Here is a 27,076-nt window from a genome sequence, read left to right on the forward strand (position 1 = left end):
AGTAAAATACTTGAAACTGTTCCATGGGTATAATCTGTTAAACCCTCTCTCACTTATAGCGGTTTTAAGGAGCTTAAGCAATTTGAAACCTGCAGAGCATCTAATGTTGTTTAAGCCCTGCAAAACCGCTTGAGTGTCTTTAGCATCTGCAGTTTCACAGCATTCAGAATCAGCATGTAGCAGAGACAACTGTACTAGGATAATAAACTATTCTCATTTAATCCCCCCTCCTCCCAAAAAAGAAGAGGTAGCTTTTCTCTTTTCATCTGGATGCAGGAAAGATTTAAACAGGAATAATTTCTCAGTATGTGTTTGAGAATTCATGATAATTGAATCCTGTTAAAGTCTGACCTAATGATTTATTTGTCACAATTTTGGTTAAGATAGTTGTACTAATATATACCCCCTTCAAGGATCGCTGCCTAGTTGTGGCAAGGGGGCTTGCGTAGCTCAGTGAAGCTATGAGCTATGCTGTGTAGGGCCACCCAAGATGGATAGATCATAGCGGAGAGATCTGACAAAAGATGATCCACTGGAGAAGGAAATGGCAAACCACTCCAGTATCTTTGCCATGAAAACCCAATGGACAGTACCAAAAGGCAAATCAACATCAAGAAAATGAAGATCATGGCATGCGGCCCTTTCAATTCCTGGCAAATAGATGGGGAAGAAATTGAGGTAGTGACATATTTTATTTTCCTGGGCTCCAAGATCACTGCAGATGGGGACTGCAGCAATGAAATTAAAAGACGCTTGCTCCTGGGGAGGAAAGCTATGGCAAATCTAGACAGCATCCTAAAAAGCAGAGACATCACCCTGCCAACAAAAGTGCGTCTAGTCAAGGCTATGGTATTCCCAGTTGCAATGTATGGCTGCGAAAGTTGGACCATAAGGAAGGCCGAGCGTCAAAGAATTGAGGCTTTTGAAGTCTGGTGCTGGAGAAGACTCTTGCAAGTCCCTTGGACTGCAAGGCGAACAAACCGGTCAGTCCTAGTGGAGATCAGCCCTGACTGCTCCTTAGAAGGCCAGATCCTGAAGATGAAACTCAAATACTTTTGGCCACCTCATGAGAAGGAAGGACTCCCTGGAGAAGAGCCTAATGCTGGGAGCAATTGAGGGCAAAGAAGAAGGGGACGACAGAGAATGAGGTGGCTGGATGGAGTCACTGAAGCAGTAGGTGCAAACTTAAATGGACTCCGGGGAATGGTAGAGGATAGGAAGGCCTGGAGGATCATTGTCCATGGGGTCACGATGGGTCGGACATGACTTCATACCTAACAACAGCAACTAATATATAACAACATTCAGGAGATTTCAATCAGGCAGTGCCTTCTAAAGATGTTTTTAATGATATCGGCTCCTGTATTAGTACTAGTTTTTAAATGACTAATGCATTGCTGCAGATGTGTTAATAGATTAAAAAAAAAAATCCCAGGAAATTCAGTTAAATATTGTAGCTTTGTAACTTTAGAATAGTGATCCAAAAGTTCTTGTAGGCATTCCAGCAGACTAGTTTTTTTGCAATATCTTGATAATGTACAGATGGGATACCTGTCTGATGTACCTCGGGGCCAAAGTGCAAATGGCACTGGGTATCCATGCTTAGGTCCCCAAATATGTAATTTAGGCTCAAAAAAGCAACCACAATCAACTAGAACTTTAGTGATGGGGAAATGTGGGGAGGGGTACCTGCCCTTCAGACAGATTTAAGCTCTGATAGGGAAGAAAATCAGGCAAAATATAGGTGATTATTTGTGGGTATGTTGGGGGGTGGGGGGTGCTTCCAGGTTTTAAAGAAATCTGGAATCACGGAGAGCTCTGATTGGGGAATGGACCTGGAGGAAGAGTTAACCATTCTTTCTCAGAGCAATGATCATAATCTGTAACACATTCTTCCATGTCACTTTTTCAAGTCCAAATTGCAATTAGGATTTCCAGTTCCAAAACATACAATACAAAAATGTTTATTGTATATAGCCAAAGGCCATTACAAAGCATAATTAAAACAATATGGCACAAATACGAATAAAACAATATTTCTCCAATATTATGTAAATAAAATTGTAAACATAGGCTACTGAGTTACAATAAGAAAAAAAATGGTGTATCAAGGTGGAGACTTCTGTAAAAATGCTTTTGCTTGGATCTTCCTGGTGGCCAGAGCGAAAAGTGCCACCCCATACAAAATATAGGGGTCGACATCTGATAACAGATAGGTGATTTTGACAGAATCAGAAATGGGGTATGAGTTCGGTAATATCTTGGTAAGGAATTTGCCCCTGGGTTCGGAGTACAGGGGACAAGCCAAAACATAATGTGGCAAGTCCTCCACAGATGAATTTCCACATATACAAAGACGTTGGGCTGCGGGTATTTGGAGTTATCGCCCAGAAAGCATGGCTGAGGGCATCATTTCAAACCGCAAAGATGTTAAGGCCATTCTAAGACTACGTGTTGTTATGTTTACTAAATATGATGCTCTAGAGTGGTCTTTTTAAATTGTTTTATACCATGGGGCTGATTGTGATAGCAGAATTGAAGAGTGATCAATCAGTGAATCAGCTTTGAGCACCCAATCACGTACATCAGAAATATTGCCTGATGGGTGCAGTAAGTCATCTGGTATGGTATAGCGTGAAACAATGGAGCTAAAAAAATGAGACTGAGTCCTGTCTTTGCTCAACGAGAGCTTAAAACTTTGATGGCTTAAAGATTCTGATTGGGTTGTGATGTCTTTCTTCCAAGATTTCAAAATAGCTAAGTGGGCACAGGCTTTGAGTGATGGGAAACCAAGCTCTGCCCTCATCAGGGCTGCAGGAGACCCTTTTGGAAGAGCCAGGATATGTCTGAAGAAAAAGTTCTGAATGGGCTCCAAGCTGTTGATTATTTATTCTTTCCAGCACCATATGTTGATGCCATATAGTAGGTGAGGAATGACCTTGGCTGCAAAAAGTTTTAGAGCTGGATCAACTAGAAACCCTCCCGTGGTGTAGTAAAATCTCAGAATGGCTCCAATGATTTTTAGACGGAAGGCCTTTATAGTTGCAATGTGGGCATTCCAGTTTAGGGTCTCACTGTAAGTGATTCCAAGATATTTAAATGTACTGCACTGTTCTATAGGAATATTGTGTATACTCCAAAGAAATTTCTGAGGTCTTTTCCTAAAAACCAGAACTTTTGTTTTTGCGTAGTTGATGGAGAGGGACTCTTCCTTACAGTAAGTACCCAAGTTGTTAAATAGCTTTTTCAGACCAACTCTTGTAAGGGAAACCAGGACCATGTCATCTGAATAAAGCAGAATAGAAACATTTTGCTGACAGAAGGGGGTACAACAGAAGGGGGTACAAATTCTGGGCCCAATAGTCTTTGCACTATATCATTGATGTAAATATTCTAAAACAGCATCATCATATTGTAGTTGGGTCTTAAATCAATGGGATAAATGTTACAATCTTAAACATAAATAAATAAATAAACTTTGGATCATTCACTGGGTTCATAATCCCCCATGGTCTTAATGGGAATCAACAATCTCTCTTAATTGTAGTTCATTTTTCAGGTCTTTAAAAATAGCCTTACCAGTAAACATAAGCTAAGATAGAAAGATGTGGTATCATTACAAATAAAAAATATTACAACTGAAAATTTCAGTATTGATTTTAACTGTGTGACTCAAAACAATGATTATTCTACTAATAAAACGTTCATAATCACTTGATTCTACAAAATTTGTGACTCCATTTTTTTTCTTAACAGGTGGAAATTTTCCTGAAGATTTTTCCATACTATTTACAGTAAAGCCTAAAAAAGGAATCCAGTCCTTTCTTTTATCTGTCTACAATGAACAAGGTATTCAGCAAGTTGGCATTGAAGTAGGCCGGTCACCTGTTTTTCTGTTTGAGGATCAAAAGGGAAAGCCTGCTCCAGAAGATTATCCCCTCTTCAGGACAGTTAACATTGCAGATGGAAAGTAAGTGAAAAATAAAATGAAGGTTGATATAGTAGTGAATGTGGGAGGCAGAAATAGTGCAGTCAGATGATCCAGACCAAAGGATTTTGAACTGTTCTTTTGAAACCAGTTCTCACGGGTTTCTCAACAGCAAGATTACAGATAACCAACAAGCATTTCTGAAAGGCTGTTTTCCTACTATTGCAATTCTTCCCATACAATGCATAGATGTGGGATATTCAGTAGCAGACAGCCTTAGTTGCCAAAGGCGGTATTGGAACCTATATCATCTTGGTAATGCATAGAGTTTTAAAGGCTTGCATACTCTGTGTTGTTATTCATAGGATCATAGAAGCATAGAGTTGGAAGGGGCCATACAGGCCATCTAGTCCAACCCCTTGCTCAACGTAGGATCAGCCCAAAGCATCATAAAGCATCCAAGAAAAGTGTGTATCCAACCTTTGCTTGAAGACTGCCAGTGTCTTCACAGTGTCTCCACATGCCATTACCTCTAGCTCTAACAGTCCAGTGGCAGGGTCATTGCTGCTAGTGTTACTTGATTTCACAACAGCGTTTGACCTGGTAGACCATGAGCTCCTTGCTTGCTGCTTCACCGATGTAGGGATCCAAGGGACTGCCCTTCAGTGGGTAACTTCCTTTCTCTGCAGTCAGGGTCAGAGGGTCATGATCAGGAAGGATTGATTGCAATACTGTCAACTCCATTGTGGAGTCCCATAAGTTCCCTCTCTGATGTTATTTAACTTATTTATGCACCCTCTAGTCCAGCTAGTCCAGAGTTTTGGGCTTGGGTGTCACTAACATGTTGCTGACACCCAGCTCTATCCCCTAATGGATGGTCAGCCAGATGCCCCTCTGACCTCATCGGTCTACTTTCTGGAGGTGATGATAGAGTAGATTAAATCAAGCTGCCTTAAAATGAACCCTGTAAAAATAGTGGTCCTCTGGCTGGGGATGAAGAGACCAGATCAGGAAGTGCATCTTCCCAGGCTGGACGGTGAGCAGCTTATGTTAGCACAATTGGCATAAAACTTGAGAGTGATTTTTGATGCATTTTTCCATCTATGCCAAGCAAAGTTACTAACTCTCTACCTTGTCCCAGAACACCTAGCCACTGTGATCCACACAATGGTTACCTCCAGACTTGATTACTGCAACTCTCTGTATGTGGAGCTATCATTGTCCCTGCTCCATAAATTACAGCTGTTCCAAAATACAGCTGTTCAGGTTCTCACAGGAACACCATGGAAAGCCCACATAGCTGCATTGGTTTCCAGTCAACTTCTGGATCTGGTTCAAGGTTTTGGTTTTAACCTTTAAGGCCTTACGTAGTCTGGGCCCTGAGTATCTGAGAGGCTGCCTTTCTGAATGTGTTCCTCGAGAGAGTGCTTCAATCTTGTAACATCAACCATCTGATAATCCCTGGCCCTAAAGCGGTCAATTTGGCCTCAATAGAGCCAGGACCTTTTTGGCCTTGTTGCTTGCTGTTGGAATGAGCTTCCTGGAGAGATCAGGGACCTGACAGAGCTGGAAATGTTCCTCAGGACTTCCAAGATGGTGCTCTCCCACTGAACCTACAGTTGAGGCCAATTAGTACCTACATTAGGTTAATTATTGGACCTCCCTCTTCTCCCCCTCCCCCTCCCTTTGACCCCTGATACTTCTTTGTTGTATTGTAATGATATACATACTGTGCATCACTGGTGCTGGCAGCTTTTTAATTTTAAAATAATTAATCTATTTTATACTGTGTACGTAATTATGAAGAAGAGTTGATTATGAAGAAGAGTTGGTTGTTATATGCCGCTTTACTCTGCCAGGAATCTCAAAGCAGCTTATAATCACCTTCTCTTTCCTCTCCCCACAAAAAAACACTGTGTGAGGTAGGTGAGGCTGAAAAAGCCCTGATAATACTGCTCGGTCAGAACAGCTCAATCAGTGCCATGAGAATCCCAAAGTCACACAGCTCACTGCATGTGGGGGAATGGGGAATCAAACCTGGCTCACCAGATTAGAAGCTGCTGCTATTAACCCCCTACACCAAGCTGGCTGTTATGATGTTCACCTCTCCCTGAGACAGTCAGTCAATCAGTCAATCAAGTTACTTTGTATCCATTGATATCAGCTAAGGAAGCACATTTTTTTAGAATTGCAACCGCTATGGAATTGTTGAAATCTACATCATTTTTATGAAATAAAGACTTAAATATCAATACTTTAAATTAATTGACCCCTTGTCATGCATTTCTTAATTTGAAATATATTTATATTTTGCAAGTATGATGAAACCAAAATGTTTTATAATTTGCAGCTAATTTGTGCTTTTATGCTAGGTGGCATCGGGTAGCCATTAGCGTGGAGAAGAAGACTGTTACCATGATTGTGGATTGTAAGAAGAAAACCACAAAACCACTTGACAGAAGCGAGAGAAGTATTGTTGACACCAATGGCATCACTGTCTTTGGAACAAGGATTCTTGATGAGGAAGTCTTTGAGGTAAGTATTTTACCTTCAGATATGAGAGGTTTAAAGTTTAGTGTATGACCAGAGCACCTGAGGTTCAAGCAGAAATGACAGGGAATCCATTTGAATTGACTTGTACTGGACCATGTGTAAAGTTTACAAAAATGCATTTGATGTTTAGGAAACTGTCTTGTTTGTAAAAAGAAAACCTATTTTCTATCTATCTGTTGTGTAGAAATAAATTTTTTTATACATAGTTAGCTCATACTACGGTAACTGGAATTAATGCGCAGGAAAGGTGGCCAGAAGGATGTACATCTACATAGAAACTCTTCTCCCCTTTAGCTATTATTTGTATGGTGGCTGTATCTCTTTAATCAGTTTCATGAGCCTGTTGCTTTTAGTGAGAGCCAGTCTATTCATGTGGCAACGCCCTCTTCACAGTAGCTCAGTCTGCATTGCTCTTGCACCACTTGTTCAGTGGAAACTTCCATTCATCTTTGCAGTCAGATATGGAATAAGGAGGCAGATTGAGCTTGAAATCCCATGCACATTTACTTGTACACATTGAGGGGATTAAGCCTTACTTCTTAGTCAACATGTTTAGCATTTGGCTGGTACCCTAAGCATGTGAAAATACTTCCATTGGGAAGTACCGAGACTTCGAATAATCACAGGCTGTTTTAATCATGTATTTTATCTCACATAATCTTCTAATGTGAGGTTAAATTCTATTTATTGTATGTTTAATATTTTAGGGTTTTTGTTGTATACAATTTTTTCCATTAGTTTGGTAGCATAGTATACTCAGCCATCATGGCACTCAGATGGCAGACACAGAGTTTCTACCCCAGTGGCAGCCTTTTGCCAAAAACTCTGGAACTACTGTGGAAACTCTTTGTGCCAGGGAGTCATAATGACCCAACATCTAGTGTTACAGATTCCACAGTGTGAGTGTAAGTCTTCATATGGAGGCCATTTCCAGTGGTCTACACAATGTTTATAAAAAGTGTGCTTATGCTCTCAAGGAAATGTGTCTACGTTTGAGGTGCTAGTGCTTGTAATTGAGCTCAGAATCACAGCCTTTGCTCAATTGGCAAGAAGGTTGCTCAGAGAGATCTCTGTGTATGACTTTCAGTCTTCTGATGTTTATTTATTTCATAAATCTTTCCAGTAACTAGAGAAGGTTTGGCAAAAGGAAGTATATTTTTCCACTATTTAAAAGCCAGGAAGAAGGATTATACAGAAGACTGAAATACATCTGTTTAGAGAAATGTATATGGGAGACTGAACTCCTTATAGGAGCCATTGCCTAGGAAGATTATTTTAACAGACTGCTGGAGGACATTCATGTTTTCAGGCATCTGATTTTACAAGCCTGCCATTTGCCAATGACAATATTCCAAGTTGAAAAGATGGAGTATAAGAATAGTTGTGGTGGTGGTTAGTTAAGGTTTGTGCTTCATGCAGACTTGATCAGAAAGGCACCAGGAATGTGCAGGTGTCTCTCACTGTGGTGTGCATCCAGAGAAAGAAATACAGCTTGAAGCATTACTATTGCACTAGAACCTGCTTTACATCAGCTCTGAGGATTCCACATGTCACAAGAAGAGTAGCTACCACAGTTTCACCAAAAATTAATTTCAAGGAAATGTGGTATTTATTGCTCTGGGCAAAGCATCTAAGGAATGCTGAAACCACCAAAAGGGTCTAGGTATGACTTCCTGAAGGATTCCGAGTATCCCTTGTCTCCTAATAGATTTTGCCTTTGGGAGATTTTAATTGAATGTGGAGTTTCCATCTGGTGGAATAGGAGAGGGATGTAAAATGAAGTTCAAAATGTTTAGTTAATACTAGTGAAATTTCTAAGTATGCTTGAACTCTTCCTAGTTTGGCTTGTGTTTGCTGGTTGAGAATAGGGAGCTTATTTGTTGTCAAATTCTTCTGACCTATCTATTGTTCACTTTTCACTTATTCACACAGTAGCACATAGTACTGTTCAGATGGCTGTGTTTTGCGCATGCACATTTTCTGTCTTGTGAGAGTCCTGCTTTCTCCCTTTTCCCACTGAACTATTACTACAACACACCACTCAGCAGTAAGTTGCCTAAATAAACAGTGAGCAGATCAATCAGTCAGCCAGGAATTATAAACAAACACTATCCTACTATATAAGGTTCTTTTAAGACTATGTTATTGATGTTATTTCATGCTTGTGCATATACACAGTTACATATACGGCCTTATAGGAGGGACAGTTCTCTCCTCACATCATGTTATAAGCTGGCCTGACCATTCATTGCCCAGGATAAAATCATCTCACTTACTACACAGGTCCAAAATCCCCCACAGGACAAGGAAATGAAACTTCACTACCACAAAGAAATGAAATTTTACCACTCCTGTGCAGCTGCAAAGCTGTTTTAGACAGGTAGTGGATAGGCAGTGATGTGCTGGTAAATGTTTAATAACTCTTTATCTGAGGAGAAAGGATACAATTTACAAATATTAATAAAATATACAACACTCTTTAATGTAAATTCCTTCTAGTCAATTGATTATCATAGAATGTTTTCACTGAGTCTTGATTCTGTAGCCAGTCTAAGGTTGCAACTCGACTATGATTAGAGAAATGGAGTTGCACCCCAATATGTTAACTCATTTCCCAATAAATTTATTGTCATTAAATCTTATGTGAGATCTGCTGTTTTACCCTCATACAAATGTTAATTATTAATTTCGCTTCAGCACTGCTGATCACAACAGTGCTATCTTTTTAGCTTTCTGTATAGTTGCAGGGATTGGAATATTGTTTGATTCTATTCTACATAAACTATGAAAAGTTTATGGAGAAAGGGAGTAGGTTATCAAAGCCAAACATGAATCTTTTTTTTTTTTTTAGAAAGATGGGACACTGTTGATATATGGTTTAAGATAGCTTTGTGTGATCTGCTTCTTTCTTCTGCCTCACCCTTTACCGAATACAACTGGCCTTTGATATCTAAAGTGATATTTATTTATTTTAAATATTTGTATGTCACCCTTCCACCTTATCACTGGCAGTGATATATAAAATCATTAAACCACTTCAACAGTTAAGAAGAGCATTTAAAATTATAAAATAATTATGAAATTATTAAACATTCCATATTACAAAATGATCCAGTCAGTCACTTAAACATACCTGTTTTACAATACATATCTAACAAGACACAGAACCAGTGTTTAATGAATTAATAGAAATTCTCTAGACAGTTGAATTTTTGATTTATTCAAGGAATGAAAAAGTTTTCGTTATAGCATTTTATGAAAAGCTTGTTTTAGTACATTTTGATGTAAAGTTTCTAGACCAGACAAACCACCTAACATCTAAGTATTCAGCCCATGCTTAGATCAAAGACCTTGCATTTCTTTATTTGTGTATTCATGTGGTCTGTGCGTGGGGGGTGGGGACTAATCACGTGGCCTGGGAGCCAAGGTGTTGGCAGCCCAATTTGGGAAGTACTGAGATAGGTGAACAGATCAGACATACAGCTTTGGGGTGAGTGCAGCTGTTGAACATGACATGTTCACCTATCTGTTTGTAGTGACAACTGCAGAATCTCTAGAGCAGAGTTAGTCAAACTGTGGCCCTCCAGATGTCCATGGACTACAATTCCCAGGCTCCTGGGAATTGTAGTCCATGGACATCTGGAGGGCCGCAGTTTGACTAACCCTGCTCTAGATATTGCCTAAAAAAAAAGGTGTCAATAACATCCCTCCTCCCTTATACTTTCACATCCCTTTAAATCTTAACTTCAGAAGTTGCTTATTTTCCTGGCTGTGGTCCATGTGAACAAATAGTTCTTGAGAAAGTTGGCAAGAATTTTTGGACTAAAGTGGATTATCAGACCATGAATTTGGCCCTTGTGAATGATTGCAGAATACCTGGATATAAAAGAAAGCTCCTTTAACAGAACAAAACCCTTTAACCCATCGGAAATAAATTCAGCAGAGGTAAAAGTCAAAAAGGAGAAGTAATTAATTATAATAGGGCACAGTCTAAGAGAAGGGGCAGGTAAGTCCATTGTAGATTTGCAAGGTTATTGGAAGTGAGGCTTAAATGCACTTACTTAAATGAAATTTAAAAGGAAATAGAGTGAAGACAGAGGCAGACTTTAAAAAGACTTGTACAAGGTAAAATACAGTACAGCATCAGCTTTTAATTTATCCGCAGTGATTCATTGCTGAATGTGATAATGGTTTTGGCAGAAAGCTATTTTGTCTAATATAACACAAGGTGCTGTGGAAGCTCTGTCCACAGTTTAGCTCACCTAAAGATCTTTCTCTCAAATTTGACGAGCAGTTGATTTTTGCAGATTCCCTCTCAGGAGAGATGTTGTTTGCATGGGTGTAACATCCCTGACATGTTATACCACATGCTCTTGGAATGTCCTAAGTTCACACTACATCACTGCCCTTTAGCTGAATATTTGAAGAAACTGAGATCTATATGTATTGATGAGAAACACCAGATTAAAACTATACTGTGTGAAGGACTCAGCAATAATTGTAAAAAGTAGCTAAGTCTTTGTTGGCAATCTTAAATAAATAAAGGTAGTCTGACTCTGTCCACAGTGTGTGAATTTTTCATGCCAGGCCATTTCACACGTGTAAATGATCACAGTATATTTTAGTCCATTGGGGTGAACATATGAAAATTAACACACAGTGAAAATGGCAAATGATAAACAAAGCAATTAAATGTTCCAAAGGTTATTTATGACAGGCAGACTAGAACAAGTACTTCTTTTCCTTTCTGCTCTCTTCTTCTTGCCTTTTCTTTTATTTGATGGATCCTGAGGATGGAATTGGAATTACTCGGATTGCTGTTACAAAAGTTTATTCTGAGTAGGGGCCTGTTCCAAGTTGGGAGATACCTGGAGATTTGGGGAATGAATTTTGAAGATGGCGTGGTTTGGGGAAAAGAGCAACTTTGGGGTTATGATTCCATAGAATCTTCCTTTCAAAATGGTCATTTTCTCCAAGTTATCAGATATCCATCACCTTGGGATCAGTCGTAATCCAAGGAGATGTCCAACCATCACTTGGAGGTTAGGAACGTTAATCACTCTCTTTCTCTATTTTGGATTAATAAGAAAAATATTTCTTTGAACAGCAACAGTTTGGGAGGAAAATAGTCACAAACAAACAAACAACCCATTCAGGATAAAGACATGTAAATGTTCCCTTCTATATCTGTTTTCATTTTTGGTGTAGTTGTGGTACACCTTTTCATTTTATGAGTTTTCATATCTGGCGTTTCTATTAATTTGTTTTTACTCCCTTTTAGTTAATTATACGGACGTATAACCATTGATATGCAAAGGATGCACAAATAATATCAATAAATTACTAGAAAAAAGCTGGAAAGGGAAACAAAAATGGCACAGACATAGACTCATGGGTTTGATTTGCATAATGGAAAAGCAAAAATCCAAAACAGCAGAGCTACTTTCAGAATTCTTGATTCTTGTTGTTGTTGTTATGTGCGAAGTCGTGTCTGAGCCATCGCAACCCCATGGACAATGATCCTCCAGGCCTTCCTGTCCTCTACCATTCCCCGGAGTCCATTTAAGTTTGCACCTACTGCTTCAGTGACTCCATCCTGATTCTCCATCTTGATTCTACAGACACCTAAAATGTGTGTGTGTGTATTAAGGATACATTCCCCCGCTAAAAATGCCAATGTCATCTGTGTGTTAAAATGTATTAAAATGTGAGAGCTGAACGTTCCAACAAATTTGAACCTGTTGGAATCATATTTTAACATTATGGCTGAACATCTAAGAAGGAAGTAAAATTGGCTGTGACTCATTAGATAAATAGTGTAACTACTTGTAAATGCTTTATTTGGTATGTAAACATTCAGAATTGAGAACAGCAGCACTTTCATAGGGTTCAGATTTGCTACAGAAATTCCTACTCCTTTAGAAAGAAAATAAATGAGAAACAAATAGACATCAGAAAAATGAACTGTTGCTGCATTTACTCATTGGGAACCCATCATAGTCACTGAACATTTTTTTACAAAAGTTACATGACAGCTTTCCAGAGAACTGCTTGAGACGGCTCATTTTCAAGGCCGTACATTCATGCACACTAAGTTTGGCATGAGTGGTGCTTGATGCCACCAAAGTCGAGATGCCAGAACTTCTTGTCAAATAGCAGAGAATTATGTTGTCTTTTCATTTTTCTTCTGCATTCTGAAAGACAGCTCAAGCCAATGAGGGTTGGGTTTTTTTTTTACTACTTTTCATTGGTTAGACAATTATAAGTTGATGAGGGTATCTATTTCAGCTTGTCTGGCTGTTAGATTTTCATTATCTTGATACAGTTGAGCTGTGAAAAGAAAATGGGCGGAGAAATCAACACACAGAGGATACATTGAAACATCTAAGTGAGATGAAGGTAGCTATGCTATAGGCTAGGAGGCTTCAGATAAACTTAAACAATATGTTGAGAAATCTAAGTATTCTCTGATTCTCAGTTTGGTACCCTGGGGTTGAACCTTCCCTTTATGGGCCTTCTTGGCCTCTCCAATGGATTGGGAGCTTTTCATATTAACTTGTGCGTACGGATGGAATAAGATTACTCCCATGTACACAAAGAAACTGTAAAACATTTCTGTAATTCAAGTTGGACTTATTCAGAAGATTTATAAATCAACTCAGAAAAGTGGTAGAGCGGATCATTATCAAATGCAAGCCTATATAGTCACAGAAGGAAAAAGTACCTAACAGTAACTTTGAACCCACTCCATTCTACATTTATATTACCAGATTTCATTCAAAATTTGGCCTGAGTGTTTCAGCTATTTTATTTAGTTTTCCATACTATGGCAGCTAGGGTTTGGCAAAGAGAAACTAGGGAGTGCCAAAAATACCAGGGAAACTACTGTTCTGACACTATTGCCATTGTTTTTTTTTTTTAATAAAGGTTCTTTAATAAAGGTTCTTTAAATGTTTCTTCCAGTTCGAACACAGTTTGTTATTTTCCCACTGTACTGTTAATTTGTCAGTCACTGTCTTACATACCCTTAGATGAAAATGCATGCTGGGACTGCAGGATGTTGTACCTCTTAAATGGAAAAATAGATCAAGTAAACTTGATATCATCAGATATCATTTTTCAAACAAAGGAAGCTGCAAAAAAGAAAGCATAAATGAGTTACTTTTTAAAAAACTTTTGTTGTACCCTGTTAACCATTTGGGAAATGTGCTAATGCATCTCCCCCTGGAGGGGAGGGGTATGGATATTACATATATGTGTCATGAACCCCGATTCATGCCAGCTCTATATCTGCCCTGGGTTACCCAGTGTTCTTTGTTATTATCAAGATCTTTGCTTTGGAAGATCTTGACCTGCTTTAGCGTTCTGTGTTTAATAAAGCTCTCTTTGGATTCTCAACTACCTGTTGGATCTCGGATGTGTCTTTATCACAGACTCTGCAGGCTTGGCTCAGCCTGGTTCCTGACAATATGTAGCTGAAATTATTACTATCATCATCATCATTATCATTGCCCACCATTCTCTAGCTGGTTCAGGTGGGTTACAAAATAAAAACCCACATTGATCCTAACCTTGCAAACCATGGTGATGAAAATGTACTGTAATTCCCTATCCTCCTTTCACCACCCCCCTCAGCTCAATGAGCCCCCAACCTGTGCCTTGGGGAAAATGTTAATGGGGAGTTAGCTTGATGTTCCAGCTATTCTGAGAAGGGACCCCCTGATCTTATCTGCCCTGACTGCAACTGAATGCCTGGTGGAAGAGCTCCATCTTGCAGGCTCCACATAACAGTGAAAGCTCTGACAGGACTCTCAGCTCTTCCAGGAGCTCATTCCACCAGGTCAGGGTTCTGCTCGGAAGCCAGGCACACTTCCCTCAGGCTAGAGATCACCAACAGATTTACACTTGAAGAACAAAGGGCCCTGCAGGAGCCATAAGGCAATAGGCAGTTCCTCAGATAAAAGAAGGATATGTTGCCCACATTTATTTTATCAGAATTCTTGTAATATGCAAAAATGTCCTCAGAGGTATTATAGTTTGCATTAACAACAAAACAGAACTTTGTGAATATCAGATATGGGCCCATTCCTTTATAGGACTGTCTTTGAGAATTATCCTGTAATTTTATTTTTTAAATTGACCAATTGTTAGTGAATCTGGGACAGGCAAAAGGCAAGTCAGTGAGATACTATCACTTGTCTAAACAGTTAATCTTCTTCTGCCTTACAACAGGTCCCAGTTGATGCTATGAACTTAAGAGAATATTTCCTTATGGCTGTGTGTCACTGTGAATGTATGCAAGGGTTCCAAGTGTCTTGCATAACTTACATGGGATGATCTCAAAGTTTGTCAGTCCTTCCTTCCTTCCTTCCTTCCTTCCTTCCTTCCTTCCTTCCTTCCTTCCTTCCTTCCTTCCTTCCTTCCAAGGTAGAAGTTTTTTGTTTTACTTTTTAGTGATGAACAATAATAGGCAGAACTGGAGGTGGATGAAGGATGGCTCAGGTTTAGGTTTAGGTATGCTGACTATCACTGTTGTCTGAGCTTGCTGATATCAGTGCCTCAGATCAGTGATGGTGAGGAGTTGAACACTAACATAATCAGAATTCGGACTCACTGTGATCAGACAGCTTCTTTACATGTAACAAGTACTATCACAGTGGGCCTTGATATTTTTGCTCAAAGTACTATTCAGATACTATGTGGATCAGCTTTGCACCTGCTTAATAATGGCCTGTGTTACAAGATTGTAGCCAGGAGATACCATGGTTAGCGATGCCCCCCTCCCACCCCTGGAATTACAGCTCATCTCCAGATTATAGATCCATTCTACTGAAGAAAATGAATGCTGGGTGAACTCTGTGGCATTGCACCCCACAAAAATCTTATGTCCTCCCAGGCTCCATCCTCAAATCTTCAGAGTTTTTCCAACTTGGATCTGACAACCTCACTCACCTCATGTTATGCCAGTGGCCAGCGGGAACCTGACAACCCTAGTCATGGTAAATCTGCTACATTTATAATCTCATGCTGAATCTCACATAAGCATTGTGCTGCTAGTTAGAGATTTGGTATCACAGTATGCTAGGTATTTTCATGGAGTTAAGAAAAGCTTCCCAATATGTAGATACATTTATGTGGACAAACTGTAGTATCTATCATATTCTTGAGATGATCAGGAGAACGATGGGCATATAAATATCTTAAAACACTTATCAGTTGAGACATAGTTATGCCTTTGTCTCCACGTGCATGTGAATGAAGCAGCAGTTTTTGCAAAGCTTAGCGCCTCTTCATATGGCCAAACCCATTTGAATATTCCCCAAAGAATAATAAAGTGACCTCCCTTGCAAGTAGAAAAATGTGGATAACAAAAAACATTGATGTGTGGGGACCTTTCTTCCTGAAGTGTTGTCCTCCCCTCTCCCTGCCTTGTATGGAGTTTTTGCCATAGGAGGACATTTCAAAAATGATATTCCATAAGCAACCTGCCATCTCAGGATTCTACCTTGTCATTGTACTACATAAACCAGCCCTGATGTAAGTGGTCAAACAATTTTAAAATGAGAGGTTACTGTGTTTATTTTAAAGGCAACATTGACTTGCAAATAAATGCAGCACTGAAATAATACTGAGCACAGCATGGAGTCCCTTACTGCAGTTAACTACTGCTAGAGGTCAGGGAGGGTTAATGATATAGGTGGTTTTTTGAAATATCAGGCAATTATATGGGCAATAACAGCAATTATACTTACGTAAGTGATGGACCTGATCCAGTCAGGTGTTGAATACCCTTAGTGCCTACTAATGACACTTTAATCAAAGTTAAATTGTAATGATCCCTGTTATAGGGATAATCAAATCTTAGGGTTCACTGAGCTGAACATAAACAGAGTTCAGAAAGGGACACACTCTTCTCTGACCTTCTACAAGCAAAATTGCTCAGAGCAGCCAAAGCATGACTGGAGTCATTCACAACCTTCTGTAACATCAGTATTTGAAGGCCTGGTGTATCATGATGTTTGACGCCGTTTGACAAACACTGGCCAAACTTTGAGCCATCCAAAGTGAAATACTTTTAGTTTGATATCCTTCTCTCTTTCATTAAAAAAGGAGTTTAACTACAGGTTGGCAAAGTCCTTAGTGTTTGGAAATGGTCACTTAAATTCTCCAGGATCCACAAACAGCACTCAGCTCATGAAATAAGACATCTGATGCAGGCCACTAAGCTCCACGAAAATTGTGCAGGTCAGAAGACTATCATAGACAACATAAGAGCAGGATGGGGTTGTAGAGTCAGAATGGGAAATTAGTGAAAATCATCCAGCCTCCCTCGTTTGCCTTTGGACGGACCTTTCTGTTGTGTCCTCCCTGCCTCCCCAAATTCAAGGTGGATAGCAGCATATCAGCCAAAATCTCCTAATAAGATAAAATGCACAAATTATAAATAAATAATATTAATACAACTGAATTTACCTGTAACCAGATCTAAGTAGTAAAACTTCTCTAAACAAGAAGATTGTTGCTGGAGCTGATTACTCAAGCATTCCATTTACAATAGTGGCCAGCTAGACCTTTGTGGCATTTTAGAAGTAGGGAATAAAATCAACCATCTTCTTCTTTTGCATGCCTCCTGGTATTGGGTATTCAGAAAAGATGCATCTGAACATGGAAGTCCTTGTTCTATAGTTATGGATAAGAACAGTGGATCAGTGGGAGGCTAAGATATTCCTCTACTGGATATAACTTAATTTGTCTACACATACTGTGGAAGCAAATTCACTATTTAATTGAATTTTGCTTTTTAAAAATTATTGGTCTTCACTTGTATTAAATGAAATATGAAAGCAAAATAATCCCCCTGAAGGTTCACTTCATGCATTTGAACACAGATATACAAACATTTATGGGGTTGTTGTTTAATTGTATCTTATGCCTCCTGGCTTTGCCAGCTCAGGGTGGCATTTTTGTGAGATCAACGAGAGCGTTCAGGTTTTTCACAGATGGGTATGCCCTCCTCAGCCCTCTTCTCACATCACACATGAATGGATATAAGTTTCCATGCACAATTCAATTTTTTTTTAAATCCCAAAATGCTAAGAAGTAAATGAAAATAAAAATAAAAACAACTTCACAATAACCTACAAGTATTTGACAATTTCAAAGTAGTTAGTACTTGCTATTGTGAAATCTGAAAAAAAGGGTTTATGAATTTACTGGACGTTCACCTGGCCTCAACCAGGGCAAGGGCCTTTTCAGTCTAGACCCCAACCTAGTGGAATGAGCTCCCAGAAGAGCTGAGGGCCCTGCCGGAGTTACCAGCTTTCCGCAGGGCCTGCAAGACACATCTCTTCCGCCAGGCATGTGGTTGAGGCCACAGTGGGGTCCCGGGTTTCCAGCTTGGATCCCAGGGTCTATCGGACCAGCTCCCTCTCTCACTGGAGGGTTGGTAGGGTCTCAGACTGAACAAGATGAAATTAGGATCAATTATAGAAGATGTCAACTGCTGCCTGTTATATTGTTGTACCGTTTTACTGTTAATTGGGTAAATTATGGGGTTTTATTGTATTTTTAATATTTTATTATGTAAACCTTCACAAGACCTGCTGGGGAGCAGCGGTATATAAATCTATAAATAAATAAACAAACAAATAAATAAACCAAGGAATACAAGCAATTTCTTAAAAGAAAACTGTAATTATGGATCCTGGGAGTTATAGAAATCAAAGAGAGGTTGAACCCAAGAAATCAGAAGGAGATTGAGATTAGGAAGCCCAGCCATGAAGGAACTAGAAAAGATCCTTAATAGAGCCTCTGTAAGTCCAAAATAGGCATGCTGGAAGATCAATAGGGAAGTATAATAACTTACGAGGACAAAATAAAAAAGGTAGGAACAATACCCTGAAGACCTATACAAAAGAGACAAAAGGATAGTAAATTCCTTTCATGAAGAATATTTTGAAGAAGAATCTACAGATTTAGGAAGTGAAGCTGCACTGAGAGCAATTGGAAGAAACTAATCACCAGGAGTAGATGAAATATCAATAGAGCTATTCTATTTGTGCTAACAAATATGGAAAATGAAACAATTGCCCACAGAATGGATTTACATCCCAGTTCCAAAAAAGGAGGTGTCAAAGATGGACCATCATTAATTTATCATACAAGTAAAATGATACTCAAAATCTTGCAAAAAAAATTGCTTCCATATATGGAATGAGAAATGCCAGATATCCAGGCTAGAGTCAGAAAACAAAGAGGCATTAGAGATCATGTTACAAATTTACATTGATTACTGGAGCATATGTGAGAAATTCAGAAGAAAATGAGTTTGATTCATAGATTACAGCAAAGCTGTGGTTGGTTTTAAAGAAAATGGATGTGTCTTAGCATCGGATTCTTTTGCAAACTGTACCCCAGACAAGAAGCCACAGTTAAAACAGAATAAGGAGAAACATAATGTTTTCCAGTTGTCAAAGGTGTCATACAAGGATGCATTGTATCTCCCTATCTCACCATTCTATATGCAGAACACATAAGAAAAACTGGATTAGATTTAGATATGGAGTGAAGATTGGTAGGAAACCATTAGCAATCTGAGATAATGCAGATAACTATGTATTACTGACAGAAAACAATGAAATCTTGAAATGGCTATTGCTGAAAGTTATCAAAGCAGAAAGTATCGAGGCAAAATTACAGCTGAACATCAAGAAAATAAAAGTTATGGCAACTGGGAGATTATAAAACTTTACAGTTGATGTTCCTTGGCTCTGTCTTTAACCCAAAGGGAGACTGCACCCAAGAAATTAGGAGAATGCAAAGGGCAGCAATGAAGGAGCTAGAAAAAAATCCTTAATACAGTTGTTGTAAGTTATACATGACTAGAAACTAAGCCCGCTGTAGTGCGAATACAGCGGGCGCTAGGAAGGCATCGCGGGGCCGGACCCGAGGCCTGGTGTAGTCGTCTGGGCGGTCAAGGCCTAACTGGGTCCGTGAGGTGGGCGGCTCCAGTGTCAGGAGGCGCAGAGCGGCACGGCGAGGTAGTGGGTGCGACCAGGTGGGGTGGCTGGTCGCGGTGGCCTGTTGCGGGGGGGTGTCCGCGGCTCCATGAGGCCGCAGCAGGAGGCAGTGGCGGCAGCATGTCCCTGCGTGTGAGGCATCGCGGGTGTGGCCGGAGCGACGAAGGGAGCATTGCTGGCGGTGGCAAGTGGCAGTAGGGGCCCCTCCTGGCCGCGTGGGCCACTCTGGGCTGCTCAGGCCGCTCCCGGCTGTGCGGGCCGGCGGCGAGGCGGACGATTGCTGGGCGTGGCATCAAGCAGCGGTAGTGGGATGGGCGGGTTCGTCAGGCCCTCCTGGGCGCGGGGGCAGGCGGCGATCAGTGGTGGCGAGGTAATGGCGGCGGTGGCTTGCAACATGGGCCCGAAGTGGAAGGGGGCAGATTGTGAGGCGTTCCAGGGCTCCAGCATCGTCAGGGTGGTGGGAGAAGGTGGCCAGTGATGTTGGCTCCCCCCCAATGGGCAGGGTCCCCGGGGTGGGGAAGAAGCAGGGACGCCACATCAAAGTCCCTGCTCCTTCCCGAAAATGGAGGAGTGGCGGTGCCGGCAGACTTACAGAGTCCCCAGCCAGCCAGGCCAGGGCCAGCCAAGAGTCTTAATATTACTGCTCAATCAGAACAGCTGTATCAGGTCACCCAGCTGGCTGCGTGTGAGGGAGTGGGGAATCAAACCGGGCTTTCTAGATTAGAAGTCTGCACACCTAACCACAATGCCAAGCTGGCTGTCCCACAGACCCCATTGGGTAGACAGGCCCCATTTGTTTCCTGTTGGGCAGTGGAGGGCCCATGCCAGGTTACGCCCGGGGCTTGGACTGCTAGGGGTTGCTAAGAAAGATAGAAAATAAAATGACCAATCTCATAGTGGTACTATGTAGGGTTGGAAGGATTCCACTCCTTTTGTGCACGTTCCCCACTCTAAAGGGGTTGGAGAATCCTTCGATCCCTACATAGTACCACTATTTGAGACCAGGCCACTGCTGGAACTGTTGCTGACACTTGCTAATCCGTTTTCTTAGTAGTGTGAGGGAGGGCAGTTTCTTATAGCAAAGGCATTCAGAGGGCAAAGGGTAAAATACTCTTTCATTTGCCTGAATGATTGTGAGCCATATTTCTGCTTTAAATGATGCTGGGACAATCTGGTTAAAGATCATCCCAATATTTTGTCTTTTCTTCATTTCTCAAATGCCATTTAAATGACTGCTTCATATGTATATATAGCCCTGAACACTTCACGATAGACCAGCAATATATGACTTGGTACCACAACCATCTGCAAAGAGTACTGCAAACTGGTCTGATGTGTGTGTTTAAGTTAGTTCCTTGTAAAGTGAGCTGGTGTAACAATTCTCAAAAATTCCTGAAGAAGTGTGATTGATGTTTGTGTCATTTGAAAAGGGCAGAATTCTTCATGTGTTGCCAAGTTGAAGTTGGCTTGTATGAAATAAGGAATCTGCATTCTACAGCATTCTGTCCACATTCATATGGATTTGAGGGCATACATCATGGAGAAATGAAATATTTCAATTGAAGATGCATCTGGAATTATTTTAACCATGAACTATATTAATTGAAGAGCCTCTTGTGGCTCAGAGTGGTAAGGCAGCAGACATGCTGTCTGAAAGCTCTGCCCATGAGGCTGGGAGTTCAGTCCCAGCAGCCAGCTCAAGGTTGACTCAGCCTTCCATCCTTCTGAGGTTGGTAAAATGAGTACCCAGCTTGCTGGGGGCTAAACGGTATTGACTGGGGAAGGCACCGGCAAACCACCCCATATTGAGTCTGCCATGAAAACGCTAGAGGGTGTCACCCCAAGGGTCAGGCATGACCTGGTGCTTGCACAGGGGATACCTTTACCTTTACCTTTATATTAATTGAATTATTGGGCAGGATCCTTCTCCTTCCTTTGGCAGTTTTCTGTATACTCCTAAAAATTCCCAGCTGAGAGTTCAAGGAACATTGTAGACAAAGTTCCTCATACAGTTAGAAGAATGACTTGAGCAAAATTGCCCTTCTCATTTTTACATCAGATCAGCAAGGTAACACAAGAATTTAAAGTTTTTTAGACATTTTGGAGCTTTTGGGAGAAGAGGAAAGTGGGGATAATCCACTTGCATGAGTTCATTTTATAGAATCCTACATGCAAATTATTTTCCAGAATGAGCTTGTCTAGAGCATTCTGTATGATAACAGCTTTCAAGATGGCAATAGTATAATGTCCTAAACTCTCAAAAAAGTTGCCTACCATATCTGTGGTTTCAAATCAACAATGAGAGACTTTCAAAGACCATGCCAAAATAATATTACTGTGAAATTAAAGAAAATAATTGTTCCCAAGGATTCCTGTGGGATGATAAAAGGAGGTGGTTCTATGAACTTGGTCTTTAACTTACTCTAATATAAACAAAGAGTCTTTATTTAGATTCAGGACTAAGAACTGAATGTGCATTATTGTAGACGATAGTGGTTGCATTGTTGAGGAATAAGCTACTGATCTTTAATCGACGGGTCATGATCTGCAACCAGGTCATGTCGTGGTTTAAAGGTGTGGGTTGTATCAATAGCAGAACCACAATTTTGTGTACCTATTCAAAGGGGTTTTAAATTAAAGGAGAAGGAAGAGGGAGAATCACAGACAAATACAAGCCTGTGTAGAAAGCTTCAAGTGTTGATCTGATGTTGTAGGTTAGAGCTGAAGGTAGATATTGGTTCTGAAAAGGATAAAGACTATTAATTTTGATGGTGCAATTGTGCAGAATATGGTTGGAAAACCAGCTGTGTACATGCCCATCCGGGGCCCCTCCCCTTTCCACCCCCTCCAGGCCCATCAGCCATTTTGGGAGGGGGTGAGATGACATGATTATATGGCCATATCACCTGATAAGTGTTTGACTTTTAAAAAAAAATTAAAAGTACATTAACTCTGCCCATTCGAGAGACCCTTCCAGGGCTGTCAAGAAGCCCCAAGGTTCCATGAAACCCTGGTTGAAAAAGCCTGCTCTACACCCCCTTAGAAATACTAAATTTGAATTTAGTGTATAGGAAAATGGGACTGTTTCCACACATGTGTTGGTATTCTTCAATCTCCCCCTCCCCAGTTTTTCCACTCTAATTTTGGCTGCTCCAGAAGTAGTTCCAGATTTATTGTCTCATTTACATACAATATTCAGATCCACTTTTTCTGCTGTTTTTTTCCCCTTTGGGTATTGACCTGGACTTTTTCAGTGTGAAATTTTCAAATTTGAATTATGTATTTGCCTGCCCTTTAGTGCCATCAGCAGTGTATTTACAACCCACTCACCTCTCCCTCCTTTATTCCCCCACAGAATGAACTGTTTAATTTTTTAACTGTTTTAAATTTATTTTTAACGATTTTTTCGATTGTGTTACTATGCTGTTTTTAAAATATGTAATATTGTTCAATTATAATTCTGGAACAAAATCAGCAGTATATTTCAGTTAGCCTTTTCCAAGCCCACCCATAAATGTTTTCCTCCATTGTTCTCCTTGTTCATATTGTTTAGTTCAGGGGTAGTCGAACTGCTGCCCTCAAGATGTCCATGGACTACAATTCCCATGAGCCCCTGCCAGTGTTCGCTGGCAGGGCATCATGGGAATTGTAGTTCATGGACATCTGAAAGGCTGCAGTTTGACTACCTCTGGTTTAGTTGTTTGCTTTTCCTATCCTATTCTATCATCTTTTGTGTGTCAGTTTTGTTGCCTGGTGCTGTTTTGTTTCCTCCCTCCTCCCTCCTTTCTCTTTTTGTATGTTTTTGATACAAATTTAGTCTTTGAAACATTTTATCATGATGACAACCAATGATGTATTTCCATATCACATCCATTTTTATTATTAAACTAGTAGTAAAATCATTGCATGCTGAAATGCAATGGGTGCTAGCTCTTGAGCATTAATACATATAAAGAATCCATGTGTGCCCAGAAAGGAAGCAGAATGGCTGCAATGGGGTGCCCGCTGTGGCAGGCAGGGGTGGGCGGCGGCATGTGGAGGCGTGTGGTGGCGGCTTGTGGAGGCGTGTGCTGGAGACATGTGGATGCATATGGTGGTGGCAGAGGTGGGCGAAGGTGGCGGCCAATGGCTGCCTCCATGCCACCTCGATTGTTGTGCACATGCGTGCACACACCACCCGCGTGCACACACACACATTTCCAGTGCCCCACTGACTCCTTCTGCAGCTGCCCAGCCTGCCCAGAGGGTTGTGTCTGCGCCTGCCAAGGATTGTGCTGAAACGCTTCACTCAGCTCTTTTAGAGCTGGCAAGAAAGCAACCCCCACCCCTCGTGGGTCCAAGGTTCCCCCATCCCGCCTGACTCCGTCCGGCAAGCCCCATGTGCTCTGCAGCAGGGCTGCAGCGGAACCCCCCCACACACACACAGTTAAAAGAAGGGAGAAAGGAGAGAAGTGGTAAGCCAAGGGAGCAAGACATATGCCCAAGCCCAGCCCGAAGTGGGATAGCGAGTAACGTGGATGGGGCAGCGGTGGCAGCTATCCCCTCCCCTGGGCAGGGCCCTCGGCCCCCTCCAGTTACCTCCTGCAGGTGCTCACCCATGTCCACAGTTGGGGGGCTGGTGGAAACGCTGAGCTCTACCACTAATCAAGAGTATTCCTTTTTTAATACTTACAAAATGAAAAGTAACATGTTGTCAAATCCATTACTGTGTTTTTTTTAAACCTTCCTTGCTATAAAGGGAGGGGAAAGCTCCTGGTAATTGCTTTGAATTTAATCTAATTTTGAGAAATCTGGGAATAATTTTCATTTTCTGTGCATTCAAAACCCTCATGTAGCCAAAATGTTTATAATTATCTGAATAAATTAACATCATAGCCTATTGTTATGCCTGTTGCTGAAACATAGCTCACCCTGTGAACTGAATTAATTAAATCTTTGATTAAGTGTGGTAATAGATTGTTAGACATTTTTAAAGGAAGGTTTCAAAGTTGTGGGACAATAAACAAATGTATCTCATTTCACATGTTTATTACATAGTAATAATGCTACCACACATTGAGCAAGAAAAGTCTTAAAGTCTGTAGGAAGATGTAATGCGGGAAAATAAAGGTAAGAACCAGCAGTTTGAACTGTGCCTGGAATCAGATGCATAACCAGTGCAGACAGTAGCCTGGGTGCCACTTTTTGGACCAGTTAAAATTTCCAGGTTCCTTGACTCCATTATCAGCTGAAAGGGAGACTGTAACTGAGACATCTGTAGAATGAGACTGGAGAATGTGGTAATGAAGGGCTAGAAAAGTGGCTTAAGTGTAAGGAAGTGTTGTGGGTGACCAAGATCACGTTACTTCATGCCATAGTATTCGCCATTATTATGAACTAGTAAAAAAGCCCATTGTATCCTAAATACAATGGGCGCTAGGAGGCTGGGGCAGAGTAAAAGGTGGCTTACCGGTCGCTGTGTCTTCTGGCTGGCGGCCATTTTCTGGATAGAGGCGGCGTGGATAGAAGCGCCTCTCGCCGCGTCAAGCTGCCGGGGGCTCCCTGGGCAGCAGCCTGACGCTTCGGAGGCGACGGCTTGACGGCGGAGGCGGCGGCTTGAGCGGCGGGCGAGGCGGCAGCTTGACGGCGGAGCAGGCGGCTTGAGCGGCGGGCGAGGCGGCGGCTTGACGGTGGAGGCGACGGCTTGAGCGGCGGCTTGACGCCGCGAGAGGCGCTTTGTGCCTCTCGCCGCATCAAGCCGCCGGGCAGGGAGCTCCCGGCAGCCGTGCTTCGCGCGACTGCCGGGGGCTCCCTGGCCGGCAGCCTGACGCGTCGGAGGCGCTTTGCGCCTCTGTCACGTCAGGCCGCCGGCAAGGAAGCAACTGCAAGCCGCGCTTCATGCGGCTCCTAGTTGCTTCCTTGTGAGTGGGGTGGGAATCGGCCGAGACAGTCGGCAGGCGCTTTGCACCTGCCGATTGGCTCGGCCGATGGTCTGTCCAGAGGAAGGGGCCAATCGGCACCCTTCCTCATCCCGGACCGAGCCTGCCCTAACTCCTCCCACACAGCCCTTACGGCTTTATTTAGTCCGCAGCGTCCGCGGCGCCGCGGGCTGTGTTAAGATGGGTTTGAAAGCTGAACAGTGAAGAAAGCTGATTCTTCCTGGAGTTGCTGGAGAGTTATACAGATCTTATGGCCCCACCAAAGACAAATGAATGGGTTCTTGATTGGATCAAACCTGAACGCTCTCAGGAAGCTAAAATGACTAAATTGAAGCTATCATATTATGGTCACATTATGCTGTAACAAGAGTCATTGGAAAAGACAATAACGATGGGAAAAGTTGGAAGCAGAAGGAAAAGAGGAAGACCTAACACAAGAGGGATTGACTCAATCAAGGAAGCCACAGACTCAGTTTGCAAGACCTGAGGAAGGCTGTGAACAATAGGACATTTTGGAGAACATTAATTCATAGGGTCACCATAAGTCAGACAAACGCATGGTTCAGCCACCTTTTAACCAATGTAGTAAAGGGGTGTTAAGCTCAAAAGAAAATACCTCTGAACCTAGTCTCCCTTCTAATAATTCATTCTTTGGGGGTGGGAATTGGAGGTGCAATCCTTTGCTCCCTCCCCAGTTGTTGCTGTGTCACGCTAGGATCTGGGGGACCAAGGTTTGAATCACCACACTGTCATGGAAGTTTTCTGGGTGACCTTAAGCCAGTGACCTATTCTCAGCCTAATCTACCTCAAAGGGATGTTGTGAGGATAAAATGGAGGAGAGGAGAATGATGTAAGCTGCTTCAGGTCTCCATTGGGAAGCAAGATGGGGATATAAACTAAGTAAACAACAACAAATAATTCATGCATTTCTCCTGTATCTCTTGTAATCCAAATTTGTATGTCTTTTCTGCTTCTGACTTTACAAAACCTGATTCTAGTTTCTATGGAGGTTCTGACTAGTTTAAAAAATGTTTTTACTCCCATATTGCTTTCCCAGCATTTGAGGAACCTGTCTGGCCTTTCAAAGAAAATGTATTTATGTGGATAGACTGTGCAGCAGACCTGGGGCAGTGGAATCTTGTATTAAAGACTTTTGGAAATCTCCAGTCCCCCTGGGCTTTTGCAGGAAGATTAAATGAATTCTGCAGCAGGTTATTCCAAATTCTATAGTAATGATATCCAGGCTGTCTAGACTGCTGTTATTTTCAGTCTATAGTTTTACTATCAACCAGCTAATTAGAAGTGCTTGGCATCCACCCAATAGCTTTTAGCCTTAAAAAAATGAATCAGTGGCGATTGAACTGCAAAGTGGATAGTTTCATTAAGTACCTCGGACTCCTGATGATTAACTAGAGCACAAATGTGAATCCTACCAGTTTTGCTCCTGTGAAGAGGTGTTGCCATTTTTTATCTGAAGTGAAATCTGAGGGCCAAATTTGGAGGTTCTGCTTTGGATAAAGATCATTGTCCTGGTTTACTATTTGAGTATATACTGCCAGATGTGAAAGCAACTTAAATGCCTTATTGGTATCTCCCTGGGTGGGCTGAGAACAGAAGCCGAGAAGAATAATTATTGAATTGTTAATCTGTACTAGTCC

General features: G+C 41.4%; 1 protein-coding gene across 4 annotated transcripts in view; it reads left to right on the plus strand.

The window, feature by feature from the left end:
* The window catches only part of COL11A1 (collagen type XI alpha 1 chain), a 272,666-nt gene that overhangs the window by 52,778 nt on the left and 192,812 nt on the right, over window positions 1-27,076 (plus strand). For all 4 annotated transcript variants that reach the window (XM_077332842.1, XM_077332844.1, XM_077332843.1 and 1 more), the window contains exons 3-4: window positions 3,757-3,970; window positions 6,301-6,463. In XM_077332842.1, coding sequence (XP_077188957.1) covers window positions 3,757-3,970; window positions 6,301-6,463 — 377 coding nt within the window. The remainder of the gene's footprint in view (window positions 1-3,756; window positions 3,971-6,300; window positions 6,464-27,076) is intronic.

Source organism: Paroedura picta, chromosome 4 (genome assembly GCF_049243985.1).
Source record: "Paroedura picta isolate Pp20150507F chromosome 4, Ppicta_v3.0, whole genome shotgun sequence".
NCBI lineage: Eukaryota > Metazoa > Chordata > Lepidosauria > Squamata > Gekkonidae > Paroedura > Paroedura picta.